Raw genomic sequence first — 25,941 nt, forward strand, 5'->3', positions numbered from 1 at the left:
ATATATTTATTTCTTACTGAAATCTGTCTTACATTATGTGCAAGTCCAGTGCAACCATTAAATAAGAATGTTCAATGGGAGTGAAGGACCCCATCCCAAGGAGACCCTGTCCCAGGTGTTTCTGAAGGTTAAGAGGACGCTGTTCCACTCAGCTACAGAAAACATGATAATCTTCGTTAATGTGTTACATTCACATGAAAGAACTATCTTGCAGAATCACCTAGGAAAGATCTTTTCCAGCAGCTGGACAGTGGGGAGAGCCCTTAAGTCCAAGAATTCCTGGGGAAAGCAGGGAAGATGTGGGGTTATTTCTAAGTGCTGCCTTCCCCTGCATGTAGTTGCTCTGCTTAGAAAACTAAATTTGTAGAGGTTTGTAAGAGAAACAGTTAGACAGCTATGAATGAGGTATGAATGGATGTATTTGTGTGTGAAAGCACTAGAAGAAATGGCAGAAGGATAAAAGACAAGTGTGCATTGAAGGCACCTCGATGAACAGGCCATCAAGGTCATAACAGACTCCTGTGTGACTTCTCAGACACACAGATTGAAAAAACAGCCTACAACCCGGGGCAGGAGACTAGAGAGAAATGAACAGACTAGCAGTGTTGCATAGTGGCTCACAGGACAAGCCAAAGAGGCAAAAGATTTTGATAAATGTCAACTCCTTACTGGCACAAAAGGTACATCCAAAGTGAGCACATGGTCACAAATCTATGAGGAGCCCAGGACAAGTGATGAGTACTTGGTATCCCCTACCATCCATTTCACCACAAATAGTGCTAGCCAGAGTGGCAGGACACACACATCTTGGGGAGTGTATGAGAACGTCAGCAAAAGCCAATTTGCTAGTAAAGCTGAAGGAAACAGAGTCATCTTCCTCTCGTATATGGTCTTGTGTTGGGCTTTGCTACATGGATTGTGAAAACTAACCATCAATAGGGAAATCAGTTCTCCACTGACTGGGATATGGAAGCAATAGTAAGTAAAAAACCTTCTGTCTAAACTTCCAGATATCAAGGAAAAAAAGTCAAATTATTAAATATTACTAATTTCTCCATTGAAATTAATCCATAACCACTGGTCCCATGTGGCAAATAACTACATTTGGCTTCCTTAGTGTTGCCCATTTTCTAAACATGATCATGCGTTTTAATTTTGTTCCATGGGAGACAAACTCTGGTGAAAGCTTTATCTAATCCTAGCCAGTCCAGAATACCTGAGAAATTATGTGTATATTGAGAAAGAGAGGAGTTGCACGAATATCAGAAGTGTGCAGAAGTGTTTATGTAAAATTCACTTATATGTAGGTGTTATAAAATACAATGCAAAATATTAAGAGTACTTGGGAAATTATAGCTTCCTGAATTGGGTTTTATTATATTTGTAGGGTTTTTTTGTTGTTGTCTAAAAGTTTAAGTTACATTTTTTCCTTTCCAAATCACAGCCCCGTCAGGCCAGGTGGTTTCGGGGATGATCACAGACAGGTAGGTGAGCATTTTTACTTCTTGTAGTATTTTCATGACTCAGAGCCATATCATCCATGATACTCCAAGAAAATTCATCCCCTTGCTCCCTGGAAACCCCCATTTACCTCTTTCAAGTCTTGGACAATAGCAGTGAGTCTCTCATTCTCTGCCTGAACATTGGTGACCACCGTCCTGCTCTGCTTCAGCTCATTCTGCATCTCCAAAATCTTCCCGAGGTAATAAGCTTCTTTTGATGCAGACTCCTGGAGGAGAGTCTCTTCACGTGTTTCACCATCTTCAGCCACTTTGCGGTGAATCGAGAAGGACTGTCCAAACGCCTGCAAGAGGAAAACAATGCACAGTACAAAATTACTGAAGCCATAGAAAAATTATCATCAATAACAAGCAGCTGCATAGCCAGAGGGAATGAAATAGATCTGAGTCCCAAACTCTGACCGAATAAATACTGCCTTAGCAGCTTCCTAGCAGCTGAGGGCCACCATCTCATTTAGCTGAAATGAAGCATCTTGAAGCTGTTCTCATTCACAGTATGGATTTATGGCCCCTATCCAGGCGACCACCACTGAGATCAAGATGGTGCTCTGCTAACTAGCTGTTAATTAGTGCCAGTGTTTTAACTCTCCTGCATGTGGCCAGCTGATAATTCGTCAATTCCTTTCTTCTCCAGTTCTGCAAAATAAATATGTGCTTTGTTTTGTATCAAAGAGCATAAATAGCTGACAAATCTTTCTAAATTGCTTTCCATTTTCAACATTCTTTTATTATAGGAGTTGACTTCATGGTATGGAGAAAAGCTTCCTGTAACTTGAAAGAAAGATAAATGAGCTGAGTACTAAGCAGCGGCCATCTACACCGCTGGTAAGCTAAACACAGAGTTTGACAGCCCCTTTGTTTCATTTGTACTGAGTGTTTTCTGCTTCTACTGAAAAGAAACAATATTTAAGTACTCAAGAAGTTTCTAAATATATAGGTAATTTTCAGTGATTCTCTTCCTCTTCTTGTAACTGCCTTAGAGTGATCAGTTTAATAAGGCAGTATTTCTCAGTGACAATTTCTGATGTTATTTTGGACAGCTCTGAAGCAACCTGGAAGAAAGCAAAGTGCAAGCCACAACAGCAGAAGTGATGGAGATATCACTTAGCTATGAAAAACAGAGAGGAAAAACCTGCAATAATATAATAACATAAAAAATAATGTAATAATACAAAATAATACATAAATAGAACTAAAATTTAAATAGTAATAAAATAATATATAAAGTAAAATAAAAGCAAAACCAGTTTTGTTTGTATCACCTTTAAAAACAGACACTTGGTTGAAAATAACATAGCCTAATTCTGAAAAAAGCCAAAAGGAAGTCTCTAATGTTAAGACTATTTAGCCTAACATAGGCAAAAGCTCTCCTATAAATCTTAATTCAAAGAGAGTGTGTTTGAAAGACCATTATTTTTATTTTTTTTTCCCCCAGCATAGGAGAGAGAGAGATAAGTCATGGTAATATATGTTCTTTCAGTGGGAAATTCTCCCCAAAAGCCTTATTTCTACCCCGTCCTATGAAAACACAAAGCAGAGTATACATTTGTGCCCACTGTAAGCAGTGGCCTCCTTTGCCTTCCCATCAACAAGAACTACTGTTGTCCGAAAAGCGGATTCGAGCCTGGCGTGCAATTAACCAATCTCACACACTCAGGAGAGATACTGTATTTATTCTGCACAGGGTGCTCAGTGGAATCATCCACAAATCAAGCACCCCTGTTGCAAATACCAGTACCGTTTTTATACACAAAGAATTACATGAAGTCATCCTTCTATTTGCATTACACACTTTTCATTGGTTACAATTAACATAAATGCTTAATCTTAAAACTAATACTTCTGTCAAGGTTGATTTACGTTTGACAATAGTCATTCTTTTACATTAACCAGACCACACATCAAAGTCCTTCTGCTTTGGCGTACTCCTTTGTTCTTTTTCTCCTGGCCAGCCTCCCTGGCTCCCTAGATGTAGATAAGGATAAAGTCTTCTTTCTTCAAAACAGACTAGTTATATCCTGAGAGAATGTATCCTACATACATTTTTAAGCAATTATTAAGTACAGGTGCACTAAGTAAATGTTCTACCACAAATACAAGTTTCACTACATCATCCTGACAGACTATATCCTACATACATCTTTAAGCAACTAGTACGTACAAGCACACTATATCACTACTTGCCAGATGAAATCCATTGTTTTACTGCCACTATTTATAGCCTTTCAGAACACAGCCTAAGTTTTACTGGCACTAGCAGTGAAGCAGCCCCTTAGAAACTTCAAAGCAAAACCCTGTTAAAAAAAACTTTCTAGCTTTTAAGTCTACTTCACTCAGAGAATCCTGTGAACTCAGCATTAAAGGATTCTAAAAATATTCAATAATGCATAACCCCAGATGTCTTCTCAAAAGACTGCAAGTTACTGAAATAGCAAGCATCAGCAACTTGCCGAATAGGATTTTCCAAATAACAAGAAATTCAATTTAATGAAACTGTTGAGCACTGATTCAGTTGGTATATCTGTGAATCTAAGACGACTGTTTCAAAAACATTACTAATAAATTATAACTTAGTCTACATATTTATATTCAATGGCTCACTGTTCCTAATTTGAGACTGAGCAAAAAGCACCAGTCTAATAAAGACCCTAAAAGACAAATGTAAAGGCCACATATCCAGGGGAAACATCAAAACACAGCAGAACAGCAGGTAGGACTGACAGGGCTGGAGAAGCTTATGAAGAAATGGGAGCTGGAGCCCTCTCTACCAGAGAATTATAGTTGAAGCACTATTGGTAAATACCAGTACACAGTGACGATGGCCTTCCAGGTACATACTATATTTTCCTCAAATATACTTTGAAGGTGCATTTCAGCATGTGTGATGTTTGAGAATGGTCATGAAAACAGATTTTGGGGAAGGTGCATAGCATAACATAAAATTACTGTCTACTTAACATTTCCTTGTACCTATGAGTACAGAAGATGTCAGAAAAAAATAATTTAAACGTTTTTTCCCATGAAACCAAACTTGAACATTACTGTATATTGTACTATTCAATTTCTTTCTTAAAGAATCAATTTAAATGAATCAATAAATTAAAATCAGGGGAAGGAAAGAAAGGAAGCATAGTTCTCTTCTATAACAATAGAAATTATGCAGATCCACGCAACAAGGAGAGGAATGAGATGTCTTTTAATTAAAAAGGAAGCAAAAAGTCCTCCCTCTGTATTTCATGGTCTGTATAGAACACCAAAAAATTTAAACTTTCCAGACATACACTTAAGGCCTTCCATGAGACTGATCACTTTTAAAATTATGTCATACATCAGTATTTTTCAGCTGGTAGCCAGATATTTGTTCTATTTTATGTTTTAATAATTTGCTTAATATGTTCACTTATTTATAAAACCTTGAAACCTTGCTATGATATAGATATTTCAATTAACTGTGCTCACTTATTTCACTGAAGCCATCCTTATAGTGGGAAAAGTTAGTCACGCAAAAAACTTTCCAGGTCAACTAACTTTATAACAGGCACAACAGTTGTCCTCCAACCACCAGCAGTTTCCAGGCCTAGATATGATGATACGCCTCAGACCGCTACACTTTGCACAAACATCATGCTCAGCCAACAGCACGAACAAGCTGCAGCCTGGGAGAGCTGGAACAGCCCATGTCAGCCTTCACAATTACCTCCTGAACATATTGAACAGGAAGAGTCAAAAGATCCCCAGGAACTGGGGAATCCACATTAGTAAGAGGAGTAACAGATGAGATACAAACCGTAGGAGCATTTGGCACAAACATAAGCATTTATACGTGAGAGGTGGATGCAGCTGGCATTGGCATCAGGTATGGAAGGAAGCAGCAGCAGATGAAGGTCAAAACATGAGAAGGTGGCAACCTGGACTGCAGGCTAAACAAAGTTCACTCGTGTTTGATGTCAGACACAAACTGGTTTGCTGAACATATCTTATGGTATTGTATAGGGGAATATACCAGCCTGCTATGGGAGCCTGACTGGGTAAATAGCTTTCCTTTGATACCATGTGACACCAAGGGAGAAGAAGTACCATACAAACACAGAGCAGATGTTCCCTGTGCTCACCCTTGAAGAAGATACCAATATTTTGGTCAGATATTTATAGTGAGGGTATATAGTTTGGCTTCTGTAGAGATGCTTTTCCTGCCTAAAAGCACTTTGTCACCTATATTAGTACAACACCAGCTTCTCCCTAAACCAAATTTCGGATGATGCCAGGATGGCAAAAGCAGGGCCAGGGTCTTCTATGCTCTTCCATCTTTTCAACTGGATTGGGACAAGTACATCAGTACAGGCAACGGAGTTCTCAGAGTGAACCATGAAGAAGTAACTACAGAAGCAAAGACCTGTGGTTGTAACTGTAGGAATGGTGCCCACCTCGCATTGTTTCTATGATAGTATTTTGGATTGGTGCTGTACTGTATCTTGCTATATTAGTATTGTACTGTATTAGTTAATTACCACAGTTCTTTTCAGCACAGTGCTGCCTTTCTTGGTGCGACCACACATTAAAACCACTTAGAAATCACTACTGGTCCCTTGGTGGCTCTTACCTTCAGCAATCACATTGCAGAGCTTTTCTGACGAAGCACATCATCTTCCAAATTCAAGTCGAGACTCGGAGGGGGCTGTATAGCCCTTTATGGCTTCTGTTCCCTTGAGAACCCCCTCCCCAGTGTAGGCACAATAGCTGAAATCAGCTACAAAGACTGTCCTAACAGAGACCAGTCTGAATTCCACCTTATGCTAGTCCCATCACTTCTCTGAAGACTTTGCTTGAAAGGATACTGTTGACTGAGCTAGGAGATACTTTTTTTTGGCTGAGTAAAAAGATGCCATTAAGCACTGCATATATATTCTGAGACTGGAGAACTGTATAACAGTATCATTACTTTCTAGGGGTGTCTTAAAAATTTGAACTTTGAGAACAATAAAATAATGATCAATATGTGTTTGAGTGCATGATAAAGGATGGCAACAGTGGGCATGCACAGGTAAGAGGTCAGTCTGAGCATGGAACAGGTGTAAGTTTTGAGGAAAAGGCCATTTGCCATTGAACTCTAAATAACCCCAGATGGAAATTCTGGTGTCAGAAGTAAACTAGCATTAAAGAAATAATGCAGTGAACAAAATGGGCACAGATTTGTAAAAGTGCAATAGAAAAATACCACTGTTCCAAACAACATATATAACAATATTTATATGACAAATATAAACAGCAATAAAAAGCTAATGTGCAGTGAGTGACATGAATTGATGTCTGTAAAATGAAAATTATACTTAGCACTTTAAAAAAAAAAGGAAAAAAGAGAAACTACATGTCTAATTCAGGTGTAGAAAGCAGCACATATGCAAAAGATCAGTTCAAAACATAAGTGGGTAATGAAGGATGCTATTTCTGAGTTTCAGTTTTATTTTTACTAGCTGCCTCCTGGAGCAGGAATTCTGAAGTGTTTGCATAGAAACTCACTCTTATAGTCTGTGATGATTAATACGCAATAAAACATGACCTGAGTGTTATCAGGACGAGCAGACAGCCTACCTTTATGGCTTTCACACTTAATGTAGTTTTTCTGATGCATAATGCAACAGCATTGAACCTGTTCATACGATTACCTATTTCAGCTGCTAACTTGCTGTATCAGGAATGTATTATGTATTAGTTACCTCCACATTCCTAACACAAAAGCAGGGAAAAAGAAGTTTGGAATTATCCATGAGGGTAGCACATTTCCTAAGCAAATGTCAATATGGCACAACAGATGGAAATCTTTGCTAGAGATGCCTAACCGGGGCTAATGTCAGGGACAAGCCTCATTTTGTGGCACAACTTGCATGCCCACTTATCACTTAATATTCCCTTAGTCATTTGCAATTCTGTGTCTCTCTTTCAAATAAGAGGTTTGGGGTTTTTTTAAGCTTACTATATATTTTTTTTTCCCCCTTTCTTCACTATTCATTAACTAAAGCTCAGGGTTCTCTGATATTTCTCTGCTAAGGAGCAATCAGGGGCAGACATAGGTCTGCGAGGAAATCCCCTCTAGGCAAGGCTGAGCAGGGGGGTGAGTGGCTGAGCAGGCTCTAGCCCTTCCCTTAATACCAGCTGGTACAAAACTGCCCTCCTGTAAGATGTGCCTAAATGGAGCCACATCATATGATTTCCTTAACTTACCTCCAATATTTTACCCTGCTTACCTGAATGCTGCTGAAATCAAACTGCACAAAGCAGTTTCTTTGCTAGCAAATCCAAGCATTCAGCCTAACTGGGAATCTCTCTCCGTGGGCTTTCTTACAGGCGCGTGCTCAGTTCTGATCACTTGGCTGTTCGTCATTCCCTGCTCCCTCACACTTTGGGTACACAGATTGTCCGGGGTCTTGGACAAGGACTGTGTTTTATTCTTGAAGAATACAGTAGGTAGCACTGACTCTAAACCCGACTTCTGTTTCTTGGCAGCGCTGCAGTGCAAACAGCAAACACGATCCTTGCAGAAGTGACTGATGGGTTCCAGTCATATTATATCTGTTTTCTTAAAAAGTGGAAAAGTTTTATGCCTCTAAAATTTAATCATAATTTAGATTAAATCTTTATGTAGTTGACATGACCTCCTGATGTTCATTTAAGATGGCTGAGAGAGGTCAATATGTTTCCTTTTGGAATCCAAAACTGAAGTGACTAAAGTCTTCAAATGCAAACATGTATATTGCAATCAAAACACACATAGATCACAGAATCACAGAATCACAGAATGGTTGGGGTTGGAAGGGACCTCTGGAGATCATCTAGTCCAACCCCCTGCCAAAGCACGTTCCCCTAGAGCACGTTGCACAGGGTCATGTCCAGGTGGGTTTTGAATATCTCCAGAGAAAGAGACTCCACAGCCCCCCTGGGCAGCCTGTTCCAGTGCTCTGTCACCCTCGAAGTAAAGAAGTTTTTCCTCCTATTCATATGGAACTTTCTATGTTTCAACTTGTGCCCATTGCCCCTTGTCCTGTGGCTGGGCACCATCGAGAAGAGTCCGGCCCCATCCTCTCGATACCCGCCCCGTTATTTTAGTCAAAATAATGAGAGAAGAAGGAATTTAATAAGTATTGTGTGCATGTGAGATGGACAGCCCATGCAGGGAAGCAGACTGAAAACTCAGAAGCAGATTGAGAACATAGTCTGAATCAGCATGGGCATATAGGCAAGAAAACTAGGCCATAAACTTTTGGGTTGACAGGCTAATTGAAAACAGCTTGTTGTTTTACAGCTATAGAAGTGTCCCATTTGTCTGATTCCTCCCGTGTTCAAGCAAGCAGGATGCTGAACTCTCCTACAGCAAGGTAGAAGATGGAAAGAGGCTGGATCCCATCACTAATTGCTCTTTCAATGCCGAACAGCAAACACAGTTCCTAGCTTAACTAGTCTCCTGGTCAAAAAGAGAGTGAGATAATTAATCAAAATTCAGTTGTACCCAAGCAACTGTCTAAGCATGGGTCATTTCATAATTTCCAGACTCAAGATGATCAGTTTTATGCTCTATGCCACACAACATGAATCGGATTTTCGTGTGTTTGTGTGTTTTTTGTTTGTGTTTTGTTGGGGGTTTTTTGTTTGTTTTTTATTTATTTTATTTTTTATTTCGATGTAACAACATACCATTTACTTCATATGCCCCATCTTGGAGAAAAAATGCTAAACGTTTTGTACTCAGTTTGAAGCAAGCTGACAAACTGGCGTTTCACAAAATCATACAGAATCACAGAATGGTTAAGGGTTGGAAGGGACCTCTGGAGATCATCTAGTCCAACCCCCTGCCAAAGCAGGTTCACCTAGAACATGTTGCACAGGGTCGCGTCCAGGCGGGTTTTTAATATCTCCAGAGAAGGAGACTCCACAACCTCCCTGGGCAGCCTGTTACAGTGCTCTGTCACCCTCAAAGTAAAGAAGTTCCTCCTCATATTCAGATGGAACTTCCCATTTGTTCTCATGAGATCGGTCCACCTTCCGAGAAAGGTGAAAATTAAACTTTAAAGGACAGTTAGTTTCAATTCATGCTTTGCTATAGACACTTGATATGACCTTAAGGAAATTGTTCCTCAACTTCCCACTTGAAAAATGTAGAGGACAGTATCTGCTATGCAGTGAAAAGGACTGTTATGATACATCCATTCACGATATGAGATACAATATACTGTAGTTATGAGCACAGTATAGGTAACTATGATAAATCCATAAATGTTACCTGAAGAAGCTATTTTATTACCTCCTAAAAGCAAAAAGCATTTAACTTTATTTCCGAATACCAGCTTACTTAATTCAATAATAATGCAAATGCTGGTGCAATGGTAAAGTCATGTACGTTAATATCTGCATGAGAGTTATTTACCTTGCAAAAAAAGACTTGCAAACCAACATGCTAGAGGTTTTATCTGTGCCAGAAATAATGAGGAGATCAGATACATGGAAAACAGAAGTAATACTGAGACTGTTTACAGATGCAGAACAGTAGGACAAACGTAAACAATTCATAGTATTTTCCCCAAGGAAGCTTTGGATAAAAGAATGCACAATGTGGACATCTTCTGTTTGTTCTCAATAGATCCCTACAGTGTCTACAGGCCTGTTGAAATTCATATATCAGATGCTAATCAACAAAGCCTTCAGAAAGTACTGAGGGAAATAAGCATTTATATTCAACTCAGCTACAGTCACAGCCGTGCCTCTGCAGTCCCAGTACATATTGTGCTGATTTCAATCAATATGCCACAGTGTGAGGCCTTAGGCAACCGTGCTGCTTTTTTATAAATAAGGAACAACAATATTTCTAAATATGATGGTTAGGAAATATTTATAGACAAGAAGAAAGCAGCACTACCATGAAAATGAACATTCAATACTACCCTCCATTGTTCATCAGCAATCCAGTAAAAGCTGGAGTGAATAAGAATTTCCATTTAATTGCCTTTAACAGCACTCTAGACGAGGATTTAAATTCTCCTGTCCTGAGCATTCCCTCCAGGCACAGAAAACACAAGAAAAGGGAAGCTTGTAACAAAGAGCACCACTTACCTACAACACAACTAATTAGGTTCATGCTGGTAATTTTAAAACAGCTCTGTTCAAAAGGAATATGGCCAATAATTAAATTATTTCTATAAACAAAATAATTCAGACACTATTAATGAACCATAAGGTGGCTTAAAAATTTGCACCAATGTCTATATTGGTGTTTACATGAGCTCATATCATCATCAGGCCAACCTCCAGCTATTACAAAAATTTTAATTAAAACCTATAGCAGCATTACCAGAACAAACATGTAAGACTGTCAAGTATTTTTTTTTTTTTTTTTTAAACAAAATATGTCTGAAGCCTGAGATGGAACATGCCTTCCATGAAAGCTCTATTACCTTTGCAGTAAATGACAAAAATCTCATGTTTAACTAAAACTTAATGGGTTTTTTTGCTTTTCTGACTGCTTTTTTTTTTTCTGTTTTGTTTTTAACTCCGAAATGGCAAAGATAATTGCAATTCTTTCTCCTGCACTTGCTCAAATAAAGATGCAAAGAATGTGTGCCAAAATCCAATTTTTTAGGAGTTGTTGGCCTGACAGGACGTTCTAGTTATTTCACATTAGCTCCCCATATGTAAACTCACATTCCATAGTGAGAGCATGTGTACAGTACATTTTAGGAGAGGTCTAAGCAAAGTCATGTTGCTAGTGAATAATAAAAACAACTCATGAAGAATACCAACTGCATTCTACATTGCTGCTACTACTTTTACTGTGGTTTTCTGCTGGAGAGAAGGTTTGGCAGTAATATTGTATAGGGAAAGATTATCTCCACTTGTAAAGGTAGAATAGGGGGGGAGGAAGGAAGGACTCTGCTGTCACATCAAATTAGGACTATCCCAGAGCCACATATAAGGAAGCAGAGGCTGCATGCCCCAAATGCTCTTCTAGAAGAGACAGGAGGAAATAAGGAGTAGGGACACAACTATGTCCTAGACAGATGCACACCAACCAGTGAATTTGGATGGAGCAAGGAAAGATAAAGCTGCTGCTTAGAAGATAGCACTCGTTGCGCATTAGAATAAAAAAGCAATGGAAAAATCCTGTATTAGTATCTGCTACAGATGTAAGGAGTATGCCTCAACATACATAAAAATGATGAGTAGAAAACTGTAATTTTATTGTCATAATACTAGGTTTGTACTAAATTTCAGAACTACTTACGCACCTGTAGGTTACCTGCTTACTGAATCACCTGAAAACTTTAAACTAGCTGGGCCTCACTTTAGGAGGGATTCTGAGATTTGGTCTCAAATTTAGCAGGAAAGGGTATTCTTCTGCTGCAAAACACTCAACTGTGTTTACATACATCCTGGAAGCAATAAAACATCAATTTTATTCAGAATCTCTTCTTTTAATATCTTGCAATATTTTCTTTCAATAAAAAAAAAAAAAAAAAAAGCAGAGACATAAAAATATATCTCCTGAGTATATGGTAAGTAGTAGTATCTTTGCCAAGCAGCAAAATTATTTTCTTCTCTAACAACAGGAAACTCCTCGTCTTGAATAAGAAAACAAGAAATACGGGTATAATCTTGTCCTCACAGCACTGTAAAATGTCACCTTCAGGCAGAAGTCGTTATTATATTTCTTTGTCACACAAACAAAAGAAATAAGAAGCTAAAATGGGCATTTCCACTCTCCACATTTTCAGAGAGAAGGAAAAAACCCTGTCTCCTTTGAAGTACTTTTTATACCCACAGTTGCCTCAGATATCAAAGCAGCAGTATCTTATCCTTGAACTGATATTTAGAGACAAGCGTAAAGACTTGCTCTACCCATTTTTGGGTTTCTCAAACTTTTAAAAAATATGTCTTTGTGGCTTGTCTATCTCCATGAATCACCAGCTAGACGGGGTCCTCAAATGCAGAGGAAGAAGAGAACAGACTACAACCAGCATGTGCAGAAGTAGAAACTAACATCCCCATCCTCATAAGTGCTATTTTTTCCAGCAATTTGCAATCCTCTTTGAACCTTTTCATGAACCTCTCAAGAGACTGGTTTCTACAGTTTTTGTAAATGGAATGGGAGAAAAGAGGGGGGTTATCTGTCACTCAAATAGAAGCATCTCTCTTGATGCCTTCCCCCTCTCCCCAACAGGCTGAGCATAATGGCTCCATCTCTGTGATGGAAAATACCAAACTGATTGTGACTAGTTTTTCATTATACTGCTTGGAATATGACCCAAGCACAGACCTGCCAAGCTAACTGCATTCAGATGGGCTTCACGGGAGATCCACTTCCAGAACGGGTAAAGGCTCACACTATGGATCCATCCAGTAGCATACTATTTGGGGAAGTAGGAGCCAAAGCTGACTGTAAAGAGTTGCAGATACCTTTTGCAGCCCTCAGTGATCAAATAGTAAATTAAAAGCATGTTACTACATGCAAAGCGATGCGTGGGAGTAGAAGGAGTAGACCTAACCCTACAGGCATGGCAAAGGGCCCTATTTAAAGCTCACTGTCAATAGCTCTATGAAATGAGCAGCCCAGGAAGAGCAGCAGTGAGGAAGGCAAAGTGAGTTTCATTGCTGGAAATGCCTGAAAGGTTTCATAGAGAGGAAACCTCTATATATCTACAACCAACCTCTGCTTGAGAGAGAACTGACTTTCGGATTAATCCAAACATTCACTGATGCTTGGAGTCCGAGACTTTTCATGCCAAAGTACATGCTCTACTGCCTGGATTAAGGTAGGTCAAAGGCTAAAATGTTTGGTGATCTGGACCACAGGGCATACAAGAAGAAGCTGTGGGAACTGGGTTTGTTCAGCATAAGTACAAAAAGTTAAGGAAAGGGAGACCTACTTGCATTCTTCTGTTGCCTGAAGGGCGATAAAGAAGGCAGAGTCAGACCCTTCTCAGAGGTGCACAGGGAAAGGCAATGGTGACAACCTGAAACTGAGGAAATTCTCACAAGGCAAAGGGAAATTCACCCCGAGAGTGGCACAGCACCAAAATAAGCACCCAGAGTGGCAGGGTAATCTCCATCCTTGGAGACTTTCAAAACTTGTTTGGGACAAGATCCTGAGCAACACCTAACTTTGAGCTTCAAGCAGGAGATGGACAAGATCATCTTCAGGAACCCCTTCCAAACTAAATTATGTTATGATTAAGGGAGCAATTCCATACACTGGAAGGACTGGCATGCAGTCCACATCTCACGGACCGTACAGTTGAAAGAGCTATGACTCGTGGTTGGCCATTTTCTTAGGTATCTTCAACACCAGTTTAGAAATGAAGATGACCAAAAGCAAGACCATTCTGGTTTTACTGTAATAAACAAATCTGTTTATTTAAATATAATGGAATGTATAGAGACCAGAAATGTCAACATTGGGAGACTTGATTTCAAGTACAAACAGACCTTGATTTTTGCTTATTTGCAAGAGCAGGACTCTCAAATAGTTTTATTGCAGCAGTCACAAAAATCAGTCCCTGAGAGAGGGACTTAGTCTAAGCCAAAGTCCTAGTAAATAGACAAGGCTTAGCTCAGGTCTATAGCAGTCAAGGCAGTAAAAGAAGATCTAAACTGCTAAAATCTCATGAACAGCTATACTTACAGAATATACGTTTCTTACATACCTCACTAAAGTACCTGTACTTACTAAATTTGAAGTCTTAATTTGTCTGCCATCACTTATATTCCTGTTCTGTGCAGTTCTTTCTACGAATTGATAGCACAGCAGCTCTGACTACTCCATAGGTGATTAGTAAGAATAGACTCTCTCCTTGTGACCATGCATGACATACTTAATGTCAGCATGTGGCAACCACAGTTGGGCTTAGCACAAGTAGCTTTGAAATGGAGTGCTCCATGTTCCAGTTCTTAGATCTGGAGTATTTAAGTTCCTGGGGAGGGGAATACATTAGCTTTTAGAAAAATAACTTCTAAACCAAGGGTTTAAAAGGAGAAAGAAAGAAGATTCAGACATTTCTACTGCCTCAGGCATTTATAAAACCTCCTAAATATTTAAGTTGGAAAAATCTCTAAATAAAAGCATGTCCTTCATAACAAGAGGCCAAAATTACAGACCTCTCACTTATTTTCAAAGGAAGGTTTAATTAGAGTGCTGCCAGCCACAGATTTACCATGGGGAACTTTATGCTTCCATTAGCATTGACCTGTGCAGCGCACACACCTGTTTCACACAACGCTATTGCAGCTGGGTACTTACTGCAAGTGCTGGATAATCTCATGCCTCCAGAGCAAGTGAGATTTTAAGGCATATGATAGTACTGATAACCATGTTACAGCAACAACAGCTTGCCTACTTAATAAAAAAAAAAAAAAGAGAGAGAGAGAGAGAGAATCAAAGAATGGGATTGCTAGAAGTTGTCCCCGCTCTAATCCATAGGGAGCTTCAATTCATTTTGTATAGGGTAAAAAAAACCCCAAAAAACACACAACACAACAAACCCAATTCCCCCCAAAAAACAAAACCCCCTGCTCCTTTATTCAACCAAAGCAAAGATAGTGAGGAAAGGAGTTTGATGTATGCTGCTGACCAGCTGACCTACTCATGAGGAGATAGACTTGCCTGACACATGAGATTGTGTAAGAAGGTAGATGGCCTGGCACTCCTCCAAGTACTACTGCATTCACATCAAATGTGCCTGTCTAAAGCCAACCTGACAATAAATCCAAGGCAGACCATGCCTCATCCTCTGCATTTGTACCTACCTGTCTTAGTGCAGTGGGGCTCCAGACTGATCAGGCTCCCTTATGCCACCCCAACATAAGCAAAAGGCAATAGTCCAAAAAATATTTAGCTTTAATAAGCAAGAAACCTCCAATCTAAGCCATTTGTACAGGCATAGCTGTCCCAATGTGTTTGCCTAAGGACCCAGCTGTCCCTACCACCAGTTTCCTTTCACTCTATGAATACAGAAGATGGCGGCTGCAGCGAGGATGGGATTTGAAAACCACACGCAAACCAGTGAGGTCAGGAATCGGCAGGCAACATCCAGGGTTGCAAGCACGTTTATATGTGCCCATCTTGCCTCAGCAAAAAATGGAATCTTAAGTAGCTCTCAGCCTTGTTCTGTGACACAGGGTTAAATACATAATACTGCCTGGTGATGAAAACTCCCATTTGTGAAATAAGTTGCCTCCCAATTAACAATTTGCAAAAGATAACAAGTTTAAGAGGATAATAGGCTTTTGCTTTGTCAGTAGCTTTGTCTCACCGTGACCTATCTTCCTGACTGTAAAATAATTGCATAAGAATATGCAAATCAAGCATCCATGACTTCTACTGAGAAAGTAACCAGAGCTTTCATTGGCTTCAGTGGAGCCCAGCTTTGACCTCGGGTATTTATTTCTGGATGATATACTGTATTCTGTCTCCTGATTCATTATATTTGCTTATGTGGAAATTGCAAGCAAATTGCAAACAGTTTAAACACTAACTTTTGAAAATCAGCAAAACCTGTCCATCTCAGCTCTTTCAGAGACAGTTCTATTTCCACAGAGGATTTCAAACTACTTCACCAGCATCATCGGAATTTTCCCTTTAGAGTGCTCCTCCTCATAACAGCAGTTTTTTGTGGAACGGGAAGTCATCTTTCCTCCCTTGATGCCCATCTGCAGGAGCGATGCCTGTGCTCCTGCAGAGCGGAGGATCAGCAGCACAGACAGGAGAACACCCCAGTCAGCAGCCAGCGAGGGAGTGCTTAGCTAGCAAGCTAAATCTGTCGCGGCACCGGATGGCGGAGCTTTCCTTTTCTTTCCCAGAAAGGAAGCTTTCACACGTCTCTGAACTTGATACTTAGCAAACTGTAAAGGAATGTATTCTGGTATGAGTGAGATGGCCATTTGCACAGTTGCAACATCAGAATGCAAATATCAATGCCTTCCACAAATGATTAAAGTGATGATTTCCCACTCTTCTGAAGAGATTTAAAACAAGAGTATTAAGATGGGTACAAATCAAGTACAAAAGAAAATATTTGTGTATGTGTGCACATGTGCTCACATGCACACCATAAGAAACAGCAGAACAGGGGTTAAAAGGAAAGTTAGCAGTTATTTGCTTCAGAGTGCCATATATGTGATTTCATGTAAAACAAAAGGAAGAACAAACTGACCTAGAGATAAGGTGTCAAGATAATGAAGAACAGGACCGGAGCCATAAAGTATCCAGATAAGGAAAAAAAGATAACTGTGAAATTCAGGATTTTTGTGGAGGAGTGAAACAAAATGTAAGCCACAACATCAAAACCATCATCCACTCCTAACAAATACAGTCAAAAACCAGTTTGTCATTACCAGTCAACTAGAACAAGACACATGATGGTGTCCCCTGCTCTGTGTCACACAAATGATCCTGACATGACTACTTGTGCACACATACGTGTCTTGGTTCTTGAAAGTATGTGCATATGAGAGTGTGAGTGAATGAAAACTATAACAGAATGAGTTTGGGTTGGTAGAAGTCAGGCATGTTAAAGATTCTGTAAAATGAGTATCACCTACCCCCTCCATAAGCACTAACAGTTTGCCTCACTTTGGAGATGGCTTTTTTTTTTTAAAAGTATACCTCTCTAACATTAATGACTCACTACAAGACTCCTTCATATCACCTGAACTACACTGGCTTCACTGGGCAAATGAGTCTAACACAGCTGGTATTTTGCTGAAAGGCATACATCACCATTCACAAGTGTCTATTCGCCCTTCAATTTTGTAGTGGTGCAGCTGGAAGGTTGTGGTATGAGGAGTCAGTGACCCACATCCTTGCTTCATTCTCATGTATGCAGATGAGATCTGGGTAGCCTGTGATAGCAACCAGCCATGGCAGATTAGCCACGACTACTTCTCCCATGTATGCCTCTGTATCACAGATACCATGTGACTGCTCTACACCATAGTATATTATGTATTACACATTAATCTGTGTAGACATGATAAATGCATAGGTAATCAAAATGTATATATACAATGTGTTTTCAATTGTAAGTATATGTATAGAGCATTGTCTTGTCCTTGAAATATATACACCTGTATAAGAATTATAATTTTATCAATATAAGGTATTGAAGCATATTATCCAAGGGACTTTTCAAATCTAAGTCCACCTTCCAAACTTGACTGCTATTGATGATTGATGAATCTGTATTATGATCAAGACCCTATAAGACTATCAGGGGAACAGAAAGGCTGGTGATAGTCATGGATGGGAACGGCACAGCATGCCATGAGCCACCAGGGGCTCATCCAATGCCACAGAAGGTGGGGTCCCAGCATCAGAAGGGATGCAAGATCGCTATCATTCTCTCTAGGTTTCCACCGTTTATTGAATAACTTAGTTAACCAGCTTTAACCTTTGGGTGCCTTTCTTACTGAGATCCCAAAAGAACCAGGACCTCCTAGTACAAGACAAGTTACCACAAACAGTTTCCATTTACTGTTAGCCTTTCTTACTCTGTGTTATGAAACACTTCCATTACTTGAAGAGCATTTCTAATCTACATTTGCAGTTTACACTGAATCATATTTGATGACTTATTAGATGAAAAAGTACTATCACAACATGACTTCTGACAGAGATGATGCAGCAGCCTATAGGGATGCTCATTTTCCATTTGTTGCTTTACAAAGAGCCTCTGGAGAGTGTCAGACAAATCCACATTAGGAAGACATCTCAATTAATTGAAGGATTTTAACATCAGAAGGGGACAGAGAGCTCCCTATTGATTCCCACTTGGAGGCAACTCCTGAGATGATTGATTTTTTTTTCTTTTTTCTGTTTTCTTTATAAGTCTGAACATCCAACAAACATCTTGAACTTGAACCTCTGAACTGCAGCACATCTACAAGTGGGTTTATTGGAAGCACACACCAATAGAAAAAGATCCACAAAGTGAAAAAGTCATCGTGTCACCAAACAACACATTTCTTTTGCAATGGATTCATAGATACAAAATATAGTTATAATGACCTTTACTCTTGGAAATCTATAAGCCAGCCTTTTAAACACAGTGGTAACTCCATAAAAAAAAAAATCTATACGGATGATGTTTAAGCCAAATGTCACCACTCTCTCTCTGTGTACCCAAAGGTGGACATCGCAGAACAAACAAAACCCACCCCACTTAAATGACCCTAGGAAACTGGGAGGATGTGCACGTCTCGACACACTTTTAAAAACCCTGTAAATACAGTTGTGTGTGCAAGTACAGTTGTGCATGTACTCACACTCTACATGGCTGTGCAGCACCTCATTAACCAGGTAGAGAAGAGACTCACGGGGCTCAGCACTGTCAGCCAGGACAGGATGTGGGCAGTAGTGAACAAGAATGAATAAGCCCTGACAGATCTGACCTGACCACTGCTGCAGCAGCCAGCTTGTTCTGCACCATGTTTCTCAGTGCTTCAGGTTTTCACAGGCTTGCTAGCAAAACAAAAAGGTTGCACTTGGAAGATCCAGGAAGCGCGATCCTGCGCTCAAGCTGACAAATACCCTCAGATGGGAGAGTACAGACAAAATGCACCACAAGAGACAGTAGGATTTCTTCAAACCAACCCAACATCAGCCAAGCCAACCTAGGCTGCCTCTAGAAAGCTAACCAGCCATCTCTGTACCAAGTTACCCCACAATACTGGTTTCTGGGCTGGCCCCGCATGGCGGGAGTTGCCCCTTTTGCACAAAAGGCTGAGTCAGTGAATCCAAGCCACATCCAAGAGTTTCTCAAGCATTGATTTCCCTTTACAGGATGAATTACAAACCTCCAAAAACTGCTAACACATCACTGGGAGCTGTGATGAGATTTCATAAAGCATGGCTGGGAAGGAAAAAGTCAGGGAAAGGAGAATGGAATAAAATATTTTTAGAAAATTTCTAGTGTTACACTACCATATGTCTCTTGTCCCAATGCAAATGAGAAAAGGCTGGCAATATACAGAACCCGGAGATTCATAATGCTATCTCTCTTAAAAGAAACTGATTAGGATAGAGGTCAAAGAAAAAAAGATCAACTTAACTCATCACAACTCTGCTGTTTATTACACAAATAGCACACAGGCTGTGTGTTGTGTATTTACATGCACACACACCTAATCACACACCAGTGCTGATGATTTCTGAACACTCCAAGAAATGGAGATCGATTTTTGATTTAAAAGACTGTCCAAACTCCTTAGGCTGCGTTGAAAAATATCAACTCATACATTTTTTTCAGGGCTACTCAATCTATTTTTACAAAGGTCTGTTCAGCAGGAGCAGTATTGCAGTTCAGCTGGGCCAGCCACATGTGGCATGCCATCTCACAGCTGAGAAACACAAGCACATGCTGAAACTGTGCCCAGAGAGATCAGAGGAACAGTAATAAAAGTGAGAGGAATCAAGTATCTGGAACCTCGTCACAGCCACTTCTAGGGTGAAGTCCACCACTTATGCTGCCCTGATTAAATACATGTGCCAATGACAGAGACATGATAAAGGTAAAGAAAAACAGAGATAAGAGAAATAATGATGTAGCATAACCAAAAATATTTGAATTCGTGCTATAGAAAGTTCTTCCAGATATTACCTTGCATGCATGTTACAATAAAATTCATGTAGTTACTATGCAAGACTCAAAAAATTCAACACAGACTAGGGCCATTGAGCTGTGTTACAAAACAAAAATAAATACGTGGGAGAACTAAAAGAAATGCAGTGTTAAATGTTTAAAATATTTGACTTCTTGGAAATACAGCAAACAGCTGAGACAGCCCTGCTGTCATAGCAGTATATTTATTAGGAGGCTAGTCCCAATGGGTCAAAAGGTTATATGTCTGAGCCACTGAGAGAATTACAGGAGGCAGGAAACTATTTCATTAGATCCCAAGATAATCATGTTTCATTGCTGACCCTGGCAATACAGCGCAGAATACAAATATTAGAATGACAGCACACAGCAATCCTTGGTGACAAAGAATAGGTACATTTAGATACAAAAACTGGGACTTAGGCTTTTAACTTCAGTGAAATATCACAGAGGAAGGTCTGGGGTTTTGGCAAGGTTGGAGTAAGAAGACAACGTATTTTATGTAGAAAAAGAATAATGCCATTTGTTGAAAGCACTGATAAGCCAGGCTTCTCAGGACAAAAAGCACTGAAAATAACCACAGAGAAAGTGGCCAGATTTCATCCTGAGATAACATCATAGTATTTGCTACTATTCAGACAGATTATGTACTCAACATAGAGCAAGGTTTTATATGTCCTGAGCTATCCAGGAGATTAGACCAAATTGTTGAAACAATTATTAAAAACTGATTCTCACTTATTACTTGAGTTGCTGGAAACATTTCCTACATAAAAGATTTTAAATGGTGGCATGGAGAAGTGCATCTCTAATGAAAAACTTTTCATGAAAACATCATTTATTAGATACCTTGTAGAGTAGTCAGCTATGACAGACATCCTGATTTTAGGAACACTGATCTCTTGGTGTGGTAAATGGTAAATTAAGTACCTGGAAACATGCTCCTCACTTGATATCTCTAAGCAGAAGCAGCACTGCACATGAACTACCAGCCTGTTTCAGCAGGGACCTGGCCAAGCCTCCTCAAAGGGACTGAGGAGGTCACTCAGCTCCTGTGACTGGCCACCTTCTTTGTCCATCACACCTCTGAAAGAAACCCAGGTTTCTTCCTGTGGCCTCTTTTCAACTGCATTGTGACTACCACTATGCTAGAGAGACGATGAAAGAAAAAACAAAGAACCAAACAAAGGGGAACACATTTCTGCCCTTTCATTTCTGCTTTGACAGAAGTAACTACTTATAACTACTCCCAATTAATTTCAATTGCAACGGGACTAATCTACTTCATCTATCAAAAATATGTCATTTACCTAAAGAAGCAAACTGATTTCAAGGGTAGAAAATACCATAAAACAAGAAACATTTAATCAAAAGGGAAAGATATTAAGTTAGACAAGTCCAAATGAGAAATAGCATGAATGCTTTGAAAAGGGACAGTGATGGAACAAACCACCAGTAAGAACAGCAGCTTCTTCAATGTTAAAATCAGAGAATCACTGTGTTATAACCTGAAAAGGACAAAAATACCAGTATCGTAGCAGAATTTAGATAGATGTTAATAACAAGTTATTAGAAAGAATCTGTCTATATATACCCATATATACACACATTCTTTTAATATTGCTGTGTATCAAGTGTTTCCAGGGAAACCTGAGAATCCCAAATAATGAAGGAATATCATGTCATGTAATACAGTTCACAGCAAGAAAAGTGAGGAACACGTTATTTCTGTCAAGCTCAGCAGGCCTGCGCTCTGATTAAGACCACCCAAAAAAACACATCAACCAGTCTGATGGCACATGTGGACCACCCGTAAGAGATTTCAAGAAACACCACTTCATTGCCCTTTTTCTCCAGAACTGGGTCCACAGAATTGCTCACCGATATCCTGGTCTGGATCAGCATACATGGAAGTACTGTCCTATTACGATTAAAAGGAAAATGTATTTCAAGTATTTGATCTCAAGTTTGCTGTTTACACCTGATTGGTCTGGTTACCTACTTCTGAAGACTAGTTGTAAAGCTTGGATGAAACTACTGATGGAGAATGTGGACAGTTAAGCAGTTAAGGACTGATGAAAGTCTGTGGGGAGGAGAAAGACACCATCTCACTGTCAGTCTGCAACAGTGTCAACAGCCTAAGTGATTAATGGAAAGGAAGTCGGTTTGCTTTCACTGCTTTGCTGTCAAGTCATTTCAAATATCGAAGTAATCTACACGAGTGAGAATTACCCAAGGGGTGGTGACCTGACCAGTAATACTCAGGAAGAACTGAGGAAAGGTGGATTGAAAGTATCTCCACCCTTTGTCTCGTCATCTCAAAACCAGGGCAAAATAAATTCTCAGTTAGGAGCACAGGGTTCTCAGTGGGGTCTCAATCCATGGACCAAGGATATTTTTTAATGGCAGTTAGGAAACGCAGGATGAATTTTTCAGAGCTTTGAAGTAAACATGAAGTGAGGAATTAAGGAGCATCTGAACAGCATTGGAGTGTTTGGACACTGTTGTGTATGAGAAACGGAGCCAAAAATGCAAGCTGAAAAATAAAATTTAAAAGGCTGAAAACAGTATTAAAGGCTGAAATATTAAAAACAAAAGAGAGCCTGAAGCCCTAGAGCAGGAATTGTAGAAGTTGCAACAGTAGGTAGAGGAATACAAAACCAAGAAATGTAATGCAATAGCAGAGATTGAGAAGAGCAACTGTGTTAAGAGATGTCCAGGAAGAGGAGGCTTCAGCAGAAAAATGGGTAGCCATCTTTTTCAAAGAGAGGACACAAGAATTAAATATAAAAAAAAAAAAAAAAATATTAAGTGAAGCACAGGCTGCCATTCAAGTCATGCTGGAGGTGAAGAAGAATCAGGAGACTGCTGATAACATACTGGGTAATAAGCAAATGCCAGCTTCAGAAAGTTAGCAGGGAAAACAGGTACAGAAACAGCCACAAAAGTTGGGGAAAATTCAGACATCCGAAACAGAAACATCTAGTGTGACTCAAGTTTTGCGGGACTTTTATGAGTGTCCTGGAGAATATAGTACACGTTCTCCCTGCACTCCATTAGAAAAGAAATAAACCAAATGCAAAAACTTTGTGACAGAGCACATTATTAAACACAGAGAGCCAGGTATTATGAAAAAAAAAGAAATGAGCAAATTATTACTGAAATTAAATTAGTTGCCAGTCAATTTAGAAGCATACCAAATTACATTAAGCAATTAAACAGCGAGACTTGAGTGGTTTGCAATGGAAGGGTAAAATATAGATCAAAATCAAATTGCTCAAGCAACCAGAATAGTAGATGACAGGGTTGTGCTCAATTCAGATACACAACCTAATCCAATAACTAAAAATGACCTGATAAGATGGACTTGATGAGTCTTCCAGTGCTTTAAAGGCTTTGTTATATTATCAAGATTGCCTTAATTTTACACATGCCTCAGATCTCTCATTTTCTTATTGCTCTTCACAAAGAAGCAACTACTGGGAGCTGCAGCTGTTTGTGCTCAAGAACAAGAGGGAACATAATTATAATGAAGACAGCTTCAAACTAACAGCATACAAAGGATGAAGTCACCTCTTAAAGGTGATTATCACCCGACCAGATAGCAGCAGCTAGCTTGGGTGAGCTTGTAGATAATTTCTGAAGGACTGAAACATTTCACAGGAAGACTGAGATGAACTTTTGCATGCTTTTTTAATAAGGATGAAAAAGAGCCTATTTAAGTGGCAATCTATTACAATGAAGGCCCAGAGAGAAAGCAAAATTCATGGATGAAGAGGAAACCAAAATAAAAGATGTGGATATCTTGTAACCTGCATTAAAAGACTGACCATGTCCTTAAAGGATACTAGAAACAGAAACACTGGCTAACATCTGCAAGTAATTAGAGGGATAAAGAGAAGACACAGCTGAGATAAGAAACCTAAGCTTTAGTGAAGATGCTCAGTCAAAAATGAGGGACGTGAAGTATCGAAGACCACAGTAACCACAGTTATGTCAAAAAACCCTTTATGATCAGATTAGGATAACAGTAATTGTTATTTTGGGAGGGCAGGAAAATTATAAATAAATCCCAACCAGAACTACCCCTGTATGTTAACTGATTCCAGGGGCAGAGTAAGTAGTATTTAACAGGCTTAAGTACCAAAGGGAATTAGAGGGACTACATAGACAGGAGATGTAGTTCACAAGCAGATCATGAGCACATATGAAGGGCCTGGTGTTACAGCTTCTAAGGGAAAAAAAAATAGGTAACGAGGAAGGAAACACCACTGTGTATTCAAATGAAGACAGACCCAAAGGAGCACAACAAGCCATACTAGGCAGCTTGTTGTTAATGGACAATAATTTGGGGCTGATTTTGCTAACAGATATCCATGAATGAGGTTAGCAAGAACTGGATTTCTGTGGTTCACCCATATAGGGCAATAATATCTCCCAGCCCAAAAGAAAAACAAAAGCGGGAATATTCAAGTGAAAGTACTTATTACTGGTCCAGCCCCAATGCCACAGTGCCAGTAAGGATATCTAACAGAAACTGAAGAGGGATTGCAGTTCATTAGCGGTAGTTTAGATCAGCAAGTGGAGTGTATCCCTGTGCAGAAGACCTGCGCTACACACAGCTCTCCAGTTTGGCCAGTACTGCAGTACACTGAATCCTAAATACACAGAATAGTCCCAAACCCAACAGAATGAGCCCTAAACCTTTTAACTCCACAAACAGCTTCAGCTGCAGCTAAAACACTATGAATGTTGGAGGAGTAAAACAATGTTCAGCAGTACATTTAGCAAATTTAGCAGAATAAAACCGCTCTAAGTCTGCTTCGATGTTCCCAGTGAAGCAGTATTACCTTTTAATGTACCACAGGCTTTCCCAAGTGCACTTGCTCTTTGTCCATCTATATCATGCTACAACTATACTCACACAGGTAACTTTTTAAGTGATACTCATCCAGCATGCCAGTTCATAATATTCAGAGGTGGTTAAAAATAAAAACCCATAGGCTAGCTTGACCATAAAAACTGATAAACATACCTTGCAAATTCTGATTTAAAAAGCAAGATGCAGCTAGCGAACAGCCTTCACTATTTGTGGCATAAAACAGAAGTTATGGTGTTACTTGGCAAAACCCTTTCAAGCAGACTGAAGATAGAGTAGTGAAACAAGTAACTCCCAGAATACCTTTTATCTCCCTGTTAAGAGTACATCAAGGGTAAAAACTTTGGGGTGAACCCACACAGTAGTCACAACCCCTCAGTGTCCAATGAAGCTATAAGAATTAAATACTCACTCTGATACCAAAGACTTAAATGATTTAGTAAAAAAACAGGCCCCCTTGGTGTAAACTTTATACGGACAAGATAAGCAAGTCTGCGTGCCAAAGATAAGCAAGCCTGTGAACAATACCTTCGCTGTGTCTTAAAGGACTTGATTTACAACTCTGGCCTACAACTCTGGCCAGAGGAAGAGATAAATCCTGTGGAGACAGAACAGTATCTTTTCCTTGGGGCCAACCTACACATGCAACATCTTTGCAACATAAAGGCATCAACCACGCTTGTGCAGAGCAGGGTCATACAGCAGACAGCACAACTATGGGGGATCATGACCACCAGAGACCCCTCCCCAATTTAGTATGCATATGCAAATACAGTTCTACAATATATTAGCATATGCATAAGGTTTCCTAGAATGGGCTGGCTTTTCTTGGCAATTGTATGAATATTCATTTTTTTATATAATGTATATAATGATTGTGCTTTTTTCCCCCTCAGTGTGTGTGCTA

The 25,941-nt window shown here is 39.6% G+C and overlaps 1 protein-coding gene across 7 annotated transcripts in view; it reads right to left on the minus strand.

Moving 5' to 3' along the window:
- The window catches only part of BICD1 (BICD cargo adaptor 1), a 208,040-nt gene that overhangs the window by 93,728 nt on the left and 88,371 nt on the right, over nt 1–25,941 (minus strand). For all 7 annotated transcript variants that reach the window (XM_068401025.1, XM_068401030.1, XM_068401028.1 and 4 more), the window contains exon 2: nt 1,592–1,804. In XM_068401025.1, the coding sequence (XP_068257126.1) occupies nt 1,592–1,804 (213 nt within the window). The remainder of the gene's footprint in view (nt 1–1,591; nt 1,805–25,941) is intronic.

The sequence above is a fragment of the Nyctibius grandis genome, chromosome 5 (genome assembly GCF_013368605.1).
Source record: "Nyctibius grandis isolate bNycGra1 chromosome 5, bNycGra1.pri, whole genome shotgun sequence".
Lineage (NCBI taxonomy): Eukaryota > Metazoa > Chordata > Aves > Nyctibiiformes > Nyctibiidae > Nyctibius > Nyctibius grandis.